This window comes from Perissodus microlepis, chromosome 1 (genome assembly GCF_051167445.1).
Source record: "Perissodus microlepis isolate ML-2025 ecotype Zambia chromosome 1, ASM5116744v1, whole genome shotgun sequence".
Classification (NCBI taxonomy): domain Eukaryota; kingdom Metazoa; phylum Chordata; class Actinopteri; order Cichliformes; family Cichlidae; genus Perissodus; species Perissodus microlepis.
The window spans coordinates 22673401-22683878 of NC_140461.1; the positions used below are offsets into that span (position 1 = coordinate 22673401).

General features: G+C 38.4%; 1 protein-coding gene across 1 annotated transcript; it reads left to right on the forward strand.

Moving 5' to 3' along the window:
- Window positions 1-1288: 1288 nt before the first annotated feature.
- lin7c (lin-7 homolog C (C. elegans)) lies at window positions 1289-9901 on the forward strand. Its single transcript, XM_084935878.1, has 5 exons — window positions 1289-1500; window positions 2347-2465; window positions 3357-3428; window positions 3578-3787; window positions 5018-9901. Exons 1-5 carry the CDS (start codon window positions 1464-1466, stop codon window positions 5183-5185), a joined length of 606 nt encoding a protein of 201 aa, XP_084792004.1. The 5' UTR covers window positions 1289-1463; the 3' UTR covers window positions 5186-9901.
- Window positions 9902-10478: the final 577 nt, after the last annotated feature.

Consider the following 10478-nt stretch of genomic DNA (forward strand, 5'->3'; position numbering starts at 1 on the left):
ACCCTTCACAGAAGCCTGATGATGATGCTGTGAGTTAATATCATAATAAAAAAAAAAATACAGAGGCTTCTGCAACACAAACAGTGGGAAGACGAACAATATCATAAATGATCTGGTCTTACAGAAAAATCCACCTGAAGGTATAAATGGGAATGATTTAGTAAAATTCAAACACTATCCCGTCCTCAGCACATAGGACAATGAATCAGCCATTCAACATTTTAGATAAGATGATGAGGATGTGCTTTGTTTATCATGAGCATGAGCCTTAGGCTATTATTTTTTACAAAGATCAAAAAAGTAATCTGCCAATTATACATTTAATAAAAGAGTGCATAAAGGGAGGCAGAGTGAAGCCCATGGTGTTTTTCGGTGTGACCATAAATCAGGCATATGAGTGAATCCTAAAGTATAATGTGGTATTACTTTGCTGTTGCTGAGGAAATAAAAACAAGAAGAAAAAATATTTTAGGAAAACAATGGGTCTACTGTGTTAAGAAAAGAACAAAAGCTGCTGCTCACCAAGTCTTTCCGTGTGTCTGCTTTATGCCACGCCCACATTTGTGATGTCACGTTAGGCATTTTTCATCACCTGTCAAAAGATTTGCGTTTCATCACCCACTGGGGTGTGGTCAGGAGTGAATCATGCTCGAAACTTTCAGGATACAGAGAAGCAGTGCAGCTGCAGTTTTCTGCATTCATGGAGGCTCAAAATGTGATGCAGCTCACCAGTAGGGGGTGGCAGAGAGAGCGCTCATATCAGACGTCAACAAAAAGCCAAATAAAGTTTCCTCTGGCTGTCCCTTGTTGTGGCTGTACATATTAATGTAATCGTCCTTTGAGCTATGTCTGTGGAGGCTGAGCGAAGCTGTTAAATGGAGAGTTCTCCGCCCCTCGGGTTGTTAAATGGTAATATGGAATCTAGGTTTGGATTCTAGCCAACGAGACCTTCAGTGGGCTATATGCATGGCACAAAAATATCCCTACTCTCATTGTCAGCATCAGCAGTAAACATAATAAAATCAAACCTCTGTGCTTAAAACTAAATATGGCATTACTAATATCCAACATTTGAAGCTGCTATCTATGGTGTACGTTTGGACGAATTAAAGAAAGGACATTTGTACACTAAAGCGAGGTGGAATATTGTTAAATCTATGTGTCTTATGTATGTATGATATATCATAGTTTTACACGAGTAGTCGTCTAGTAAAAGGATAGGGTAACAAATACACACACAGTGACTTTAGAATGTGACTGAACATTCCGAGTTCACAGTTTTACGAGGTTTCCCTGAATGCATCACGACACTGGCAGCTAGCCTAGCCGGCTAACTTGGCTAATCTGATTTATCGTCTCAGTTAAGCGCACACAACGCCAGCCAGGATTACCAAATTTAGTTTTCAGTATTTTTCCTTTTAGCTAACTATCTCCCTAACGCCAAACATCCTCCCATTTTAATAATGGCATCGCTTGGGGAGCCCGTGCGATTGGAAAGAGGTGAAGTTAATTAGCTAGCTAGCTTTAGCTTAAAAATATTTGTTGTGATATGCGGGCGACATAAACCTAGCCTAGCTAGCATTAGCTCATTAAAGCAGGCGGTTTATTTTTTGTCTGTGTACTCTGTTTTATGGTGGGATAACGGTAGAATAGACATCTTGCGGTTAATTCTTGTATGATTATGTATATATAGTCACCCAGCTAAAGCAGCCACAGCTATTACGGCTACATTTTTGTACTTAGTACATTAGCCACCTAGCTAATATTAATGACAACAGACAGTGATTAGTCAATCTGGCTGGTTTGTTTACTGTATCTTACCATAAAAGAAAGAAGATTTTACAGTTACGCTGGTTGTATCATTATATTAATTTTTGCGACCTGTCTGTAAATAACATAAGTTCTGGGTGTGTGTTGCTGAAATGTGCAGAGGAAGCCCAGATTTGTGTGATAGTTTAAACTTACGGGTTACACAAGTACACACGTAAAACTTCACGATTAGAAATATTTAATAAACTTACAAATGCTTATGAATTCATTGCTATTAAAGTAAGCTGTACATTCACAAAAACAAAATAAACAAAACAAAAACGTGATGCCTGGTGCCTTGAATTTACTTCATGTTACTCTGAGAGTTGCTTTATTATTGCATTATAGCGATTTGTACTAATTGTAGTATGTTCTGGTGACCGTGGGAGTCAAGCTTGTCCGGAGCATATCTATAATCAGAACAAATGTAGTGCAAGTAAATGTGCTCTGACACTGATGTGAGAAACTCTCACTGCCAATGTTAAAATCTACATTTGCAGGCCTCAGTAATGGTTATGTACATGTTCTTGTTGACAGATATCAACCGTGCTATTGAATTGCTTGATAAACTCCAGAGGACAGGGGAAGTGCCTCCCCAGAAGCTGCAGGCACTGCAGAGGGTCCTACAGAGTGAATTCTGTAATGCTGTCAGAGAAGTGAGTCTCTTTCGTCTTGTATCATTCACTTATCAAACACTTAATTAAGAGACATTAGTTCACAGTTTGGAGCTTAACCCTCTGCATCCCAATAGGATTCCCAATAGAATGCTCCAGAATTAAGAAAGAGAGTGGAAGTCTGGTTAAAAGTTAGTTTAAATTTAATGTCCAGCTATATATGACCATTTAAGATTTGTACATTTATGTTTTCAACATCTCTTTATCATTACTTCTTTGTCCTCCTCTTCTTCATCTGGCACATCCACCCCTCCTCTCTGCTCCCTAACCTCCAACTCATTCTCGTTTTCCTCACCTCACGCCTCATCCCCTCAACTGAAATCGAGACTCTAACATAATAAAACATGCATAAACATACTTATTCGTTCCCGATAATATAACAATTGTGTACTGCCGCTTTGGGACAGCTGATAGCCAGATGGCTATAAGAACAACAGCTAGTGTTATACCAGATAACGTTAAGCTAGAGAGTCTGAAAAATCACATTTCCCTTTGATAAACATTTTCACATCATATAAGTCCCCTTTTACAAAGTTTTGCAGCCTCCTCGAAATTGATGTGATCGAATGCTGTAAATAGTGGACTGACAACCGACACTGTTTATAGATGTACGTCAGCCATAGTGTGAAATAAAATGTAAAATATTGCAAAATACTTAAATTGCACAGCCATTTCTTTTTTTCCCCTGATTTATTGTTAAGTATTGACTTAACTCAAATTTTTAAAGTATACTGTGTCCAAAAGTGTTTGTGACAGTAGTAGAAATATGCTGGCTGCCCACAGCTTTTATGGGTTATAGAAGGTTAACCCTTTGGTTTGGTTTGAATTCTTTGTGTTCGCCTGTTGAAATACTGTCCACTAATATCTCCTCAGGTCTATGAGCATGTGTATGAAACAGTGGACATCAACAGCAGCCCCGAGGTCAGGGCCAATGCCACAGCAAAGGTAGACAGTTGTCAGTTACTGTCTGAACACAAGATTTGGTGTTTTTGTAATCTTAATTTCAGACATTTAATTTCTTAAAATGGGTAATTTTGTGCTTTGATTGCAGTACATACAGACGAGATATCTAAACACCACTTTCCTATTTGTAGGCTACAGTGGCAGCTTTTGCAGCAAGTGAGGGACACTCACATCCACGAGTTGTGGAACTGCCCAAGACAGAAGAAGGGTTGGGTTTCAATATAATGGGCGGAAAGGAGCAAAACTCACCAATTTACATCTCACGGATCATCCCAGGAGGCATCGCTGACCGACATGGAGGCCTGAAAAGAGGGGACCAGCTTCTCTCAGTGAATGGAGTGGTGCGTGTGTAATTCACAGCATGGTTTACATTTTAGACTGAGCCTGAGCAAATTCTCTATTGTCAGATTTTTTTTTTAAACAGACAGATATTAGAAATAATACATTCTTCAAAAAAAACTAATGCACAGCTAGATTTTGTTTCAGGATTTAAAAAAAAGGAACTGCAATCACCGTGCAAAAATCTGGGGACCCATCTACTTGTAAAATCGTTGTTTATTAACTTGTTACAGCATAATTTATTAATGAGAACTTGTAAGGCAGGTCAACAACTCTCCCGCTCGTCAAACTCTTCTAGTAGTGCCTTAAAATTAAGCTTATTAAAGCCTAATAAACAGGGGAGTGCTATAAGAAGATATCAGCTTGTAGCTTGGAGTTGTTGGCAACAGTTTGTCCATCATAGGGGGACTGAGAGGATTCAATCAGTGGAATTTGCATCAACAAAAAAACCAAAGAAAACCAAAAAAAAAAATCAATAAAATCCCCTGTGCTCACCTGTGCTTTTTTTATTTTCAGACTATCATCATCATGTTGGTTCATTGTTAGCCACAGAGTCTGACAATGATGGCCATTTACCAGCTAAACCTTCTTCAGTAATCCATATTACCAGTGAGCTGGCATGAAGCAGCTGTCAGAAAAAAACCTCAGAAACCCTGTGGAGTCTTTGGTGTCTTCTTGGCGCAATGGAAAAGCATTTCCTTATGTCAGTGACAGGAAGCTGTCAATTTTGTACGTTTCGAAATAATAATAATAATAATAATAATAATAATAATAATAATAATAATGGTAGTAATAGTACATTGATGTAAATAATGAAGGTGTCAGGTTCCTCTTGTAAAGCTCTGGAAATGTTAATGTGTTCAACATGTTTATTATGGCTTAAAGATGGACACAGTGAGTACTGATGGAACACTGAATGTAAACGTGCCATGCTATTGTCTGGAAGTGTAAATCTCAAAGATCAGCCAATAGCAATCATCCAGTTGACTTTGTTTATTGCTCAGCTTGTTCCCTCATTAAAATTTCCAAATTGCAGGCTGTTTTATGTGAACAGCTGCTAGAGCTTATGTTGGAACTACATTCACTCCAGTACATATAAAACTCTTGTGGCCACATGCCTCGTTGCTCTTGTATTTAATAATTGGACCCAGTAGGTTAATCTGTAGAGATCATGGACTTTTATCTGTTCCTGGTGAAATCTTAAACTCAATTTCTGTTTCTTTTGCCTTCAGAGTGTGGAAGGAGAGCACCATGAGAAAGCTGTGGAACTCCTCAAAGCAGCTCAGGGCACAGTGAAGCTGGTAGTAAGGTACACCCCCAAAGTCCTAGAGGAAATGGAGTCACGCTTTGAGAAAATGAGGTCGGCGAAGCGCCGGCAACAGAACAACTTTCCCAAGTAGGATTTTCCCATGTTGATGCCCAGCTCCCGTGTCTCTCCTTCTTTAGCCTTCTGGCCATCTGTTCCGATCCCTTTCTCATCTCCCTGCCCCTGAAAAAAGAACAAAAAAAGAACACGCTCATGTTTAGTTTTAGCTCATACATACTGTATATTGCGCTTCTGCCCTTTTCTTTAGCATTTTGATATTCACCATCGTGTATTGTGCTAGACACTACAACTCTAGACGAACACTAGGAAGATCACGATTGTCAGTGTGTGTCACACCATGTGCATTATTTTTGAATTGACAATTTGAATGCAACTTCTGAGACAAACTATACAACTGCTTTGACTGAAAAGGTAGTGTTTTTCAGTGATTTATCAGAGCCACTACCAAGTGCCTCAGGGCAAACACATTTATCTTATGTACTGTTTTTTCGTTTCTCTTCTTTCTTTAGCCGCTTAAATTTCTGGAAATTAAACTATTGTGTCAGGAATTAATTCATGCTTTCACCTGTTTTCTCAGAGACCGTAGCTTTAGAGGTGCTGACGACAGTCTAAATTAGTTAAAAAGTGATAAGTTGTTAGATTGGTATTATGGCTACCCTACAAAAAGTAGCAAAAGTGCTGGATTATGTTTGAGCGTTCTCTCTAGGCTTACCCTGCAAGACTTTAACATCATGCCACGCTATAAAAAGCTCCAGTAAGTGATGTAATGGGGTCTCAGCAACTCGTGAACTAAATAGCTGACACCACAAAGACTCGCACATTTATCAAAAAAAAATAAACCCTCGAAACTCTGGAGTCAGTATGACATGAGATGAAAGTCAGTTATTTTGTTTTGACATAAATGAGGAATGTACTGTGTCACATTTTTACTCTGCCAGTGACAGAACTTGATAAGAAGTCAGTTATCCAGTGACCATCAGAATAAGATAAAATTAGGCATTTGTAAAATTCAGCTAGTCAGATGCCTACAGTCTCTGTAAGGCCCTGGTCATGTAAGCCTAGAAACCAAGCTGTGACCCCTGGCAACCACCGATCATTAGGGAAAAATGTGTATTATCCAGCCGATTGGAGAGTGTTTGCTGGAAATTGCTGGCTATCTGTGAAATCGACTGCTACAGCCTCAGTCACAAAGGCTTAGAGGCTTGTTAGCAAATCCCTGGAAACCTCTGGTTGCCAGGGAAAATAAGTGTGCTCCCCAACCGGCTGGCAAGTAGTTGCTGCCAGCGACTACGTGAAATGATTAACAAAGAGGTTTGGTTGCTAGCTTATTGCTGTGGTTACTTACAGTTTGCATGGATAATACCAACTTACCTCCAAATACTCGCCAACTGTTCACTGAGTGAAATTTCAAAAACTGTGACACAAACCAGAAGCTGATCCATTTGCGCCTTTTAAATCATGTTGACAGCAATAGTAAGACACAACTTTTACTTTGAAGGTGAAAGTTCTCCAAACTTGCACTCCCTCAAGTCTCACTATCGCTCAGCGAGTAATTGGCGAGTGTCTGCGATTTTTGGTGCAGCGCCCTCTTCGGAGCTCATTTCCCCCTGCTTGCAAGCAATCACCAACTAGTCAAGGAATACACGTTTTCCCCCTAGCAACCAGAGGACCCCAAGAGGTTGCCAACCAGCCTCTAAGCCCGTGTGACCAAAACTTCAGTCACATTAATGCAGCATGTGAGTTTTGATCACTTGTTCAATGAATGAAATGTTAGTACACATACTGTATATAACCTCTACAGTGTTTGGTGTGTTATGCTGTAAATGTGCTGCAGTGACATATATCTATTTGTGATCTTTCATCAGTTTTTTTTATTACATTTTGTAACTTAACATCTAGCAAGGGAGTCGTAAATCAAACATTCGCTTAACCTGACGTTTTTTTATTCACATATCACATTCATGTTAAAGGACAAAAGACGATACAGGTGCTTGGGTAAGATCTATCGACAGCTACTTTAAAAAAAAACATTTTTTGATGCTCGTAAAATGTTAATAAAATGTTAGTAAAGCCCATATTTCAATAATTTACAGCAATAATTTCAAACTTGGTCTTGCCTGCATGTCATTACCAATTTATTTTCCATTCATCTTTGCGCAAATAAGTTTTTTCTTTTTCTTTTTTCTTTTTTAGGTGGGTTGGGCACAAATGTACTCATATATAATATACAAAATGCATATCATAAAAATGAGAAACACTTTATTACCAAATACTGCCAAACAATCAAGTTTGTTCTGATGTGAATTGTTAAGCAGGCAAATCACAAAACAGTCTTAATTGTCTACTGTATATTTTAATGTGTAGGCTGCCACAGTTACACTTATTCATGTTCCACATTTTATAGTTATGAAGTGGCTGCATGTTTAGCTACTGTGTTGATAGTCATCATAGGGAAATCTTCATTCAGCATCTCAGTCAAACAAGTCCACAAATCTTGGTTTTCTCTTAAAAATAAAATGTATTGTTTCATTAAAAAATCAACTCACCTTTTTTGGCAAAATGTCTACAGGACAGATTTAACTTCAAAGATTTATTCCTAGAGGTTTTTTGTTTGCAGGGTAGTTCTAATAATATGTGTACAGAATTATGGAAACCAGGCTTTTGCTGACTAAGCCATACTATTGTCCAGTCTCAGGATCAACACCTGGCATTATTGAGACAGGAAGGTAGTAACGTAAAGGTAGTGATTCCTATCGGTGTAGATTAACCATGCGATGCCAAACTGTTCTTCAGAAGCGAACCGTTTTATCGAGAGGGAGTCTTATGAGCATGCCGCTGATTGGCGTGTGTGGGCACGATAGATGTGTGCTGTCTGGTTCTTGTGACCGTGTCATCTGAAATGAGGTCACTTTGAGTTTCTGTTTGCCTGGTTAGCTGCTCCACAGCTGTTTGTATTTCCATCTGTTTCTTTTTTATTACTTTATCCACCGTCTCCTGGCGTACTCTGATGTTCCCCAAGTTACTAACAAATCGTAAATGGGATGTTCAGAGGTCCATCAGTGCTGTTTTTGGGAGGATAAAATCTAAAATCCGGCTTCTGAGCTTTTGGTAATCGATCCTTTAAGTGGGAAAAGACTCGTAAAAAGATTACTGTAGATTAAATCCATTGAAATGAATCACTGGTTAAAAAGCAGTACCTTTTATTAGTTGAAAGTTGCGTGCTAGTGTTGATGATTTGAATGTCTCTGCACGTTTCCCTCACATCAACTTGCTCAGCTGTTGCTTTGATTAGCAGGTTTTTGTAAGTCAGTGAAAGGGGTCGTCGACTCTCATCTGATTGTATGGTACTTAAATAATGCTTTAAATATCACAAGAAATGACGACACATGACAAATACAGGTAAAATTTGGAGGGTGAATCCCCTGTAATACATTTCTCTTTATGAAGACAGCTGAGTTGAAGGTCAAAGTCTCAAGTAAAACGCGCTGCAAATATGGAATGCACATCAATTATCTATGCAAGGTCTTTAAAAAAAAAACCTTTATTGGTGCAAAATAGTTGTCATTTTCCTCCAGAATGTTATTAAACTTACAACAATAAGGCTGTGTAGACGAATGTCTAATGAAATATGACATTCAGCAGGATTTTGAGAAGAGTTGCATGTAGTTGGATGATCCTATGAGATCTTTACAAATTTTGGGAGGTTTTTTGTTTGTTTTTTTGATGTAACATACTGATTACCATGAAGGAGTCAAAGAAGGCAATTGGCAAAACTTTGGGAGATGGCTCTCTATTAAACATTCATAAGCAGTAGTTAACAGGCTATAATGTAGTTGTAAGCTAAAAGTTGTCATCAATGTGATGTATTCTCAAATTGTGACAGGCAATAGAATAAAAATATTTAAAAACATTAGAAATGTTCTTACGTGTCCTTACAACTACAATATAGTGTGGTTTTGTTGGTTACTTGTACACTGCTGTACACACTAAAATGCTAAATAGTGGGATTTAAATAAGCGTTCCTGAATAGTTTCACGTAACAGTTTATTTAAACTACATTGATTATGCTTTTGTTTGGAGGCAGAACATTTAGCACAGCAGTCGGGGTGTACATAAAAGACTTAATATAATGTATAGTTTGTCCCTTGATTGTGTTTTAACTAACATTAGCTAGCTAGATTCACTTCTCACGCACATACAAACATGTATAGTAAATCAGGAAAAAAATGTAATGAGACTTGGTATTGATATTGCACACTCTCCACTGAATGTCACTGACTATAGTCTGATTTTAGTTACAAACCTTTGGTGAGGTAAACCTTCAACTTTCTACCCGTTTTCATTGTGTATTGGTCAATAGAGTATTTTTTTATAATGGTTTTCTTTTTTTGATATTTTTCTCAATTTTTATAAGTGATTTTCCTAAAAAAAAAAATCAGATACCAGGAATGATTGGTACTTCCATTTTGACTGTGTACCAGGGCCATATCAGCGCAGCGTCTCTGAAAAGCGGGGCAGATGTGGGACAGATTAACTGTCACAGATCAGCTCCTCTTTTCTGAGCTCTGCACTGATCTCTCCTTTCTTTCTAGGACCGAGACCAAACTTAAAATGTTGATACTGTTTTAGTCAGTGCTTATTTATGATTGCCTGTAGATAGTGTTGTGTTATTTTATGTTCTCTAGTCTGTTTATCTAATTTACTGTGTTACATTGATGTGGAATGTAAAATGTTGTGATGTAGAACATAATAGTTGGACAGGAGGCTCAATAAACCGTGCTTAAGTTTATGACTTTTAAACGTGTTTTTCCACTATCTGTTACACGTTACATTCATTTTTAGAAAGAAAGACACATCTCTGTCACTCTTGTGGTACAAGGTAGATGTCAAAAAGGTAAATCTGTAAAGAAAAGAGTAGTATGGCAGCAGCGCAGCATGAAAAAGGTGGGTCGTGTGATCAGAAATGGTAACATGGACCCTTCAGTGAATTCACAAGGCAAATTTGAAAGTGTTGCTGAGGGTGCTGGAGCCAGTTGCTAGTCTATTGCAGGCCTAGCAGAGAGAGAAAGACAGCCATTCACACTCCCATTTAAACTTTGGGCCAATTTAGTCATCAGTTAACCTAACATGCATGTCTTTGGAGCTGGAAGGCACAAAGAGAATGTGTAAGCTCCACGTAGAAATCTGTTCATCTCATCTGCAAATGATTTCTGCTATGCGGATACTTTCTAAGAGCAAAGACACAGGGAATAAGGAAAACTCGGGAAGATGAACTGAAGGTTCCTGCTGCCAGAAGAGGTGCAGTCTCAGCAGGTTTTAGCTGCTTGTGTTCTGCTAACCCTGCATGCAAAATAGTACAAAAATAA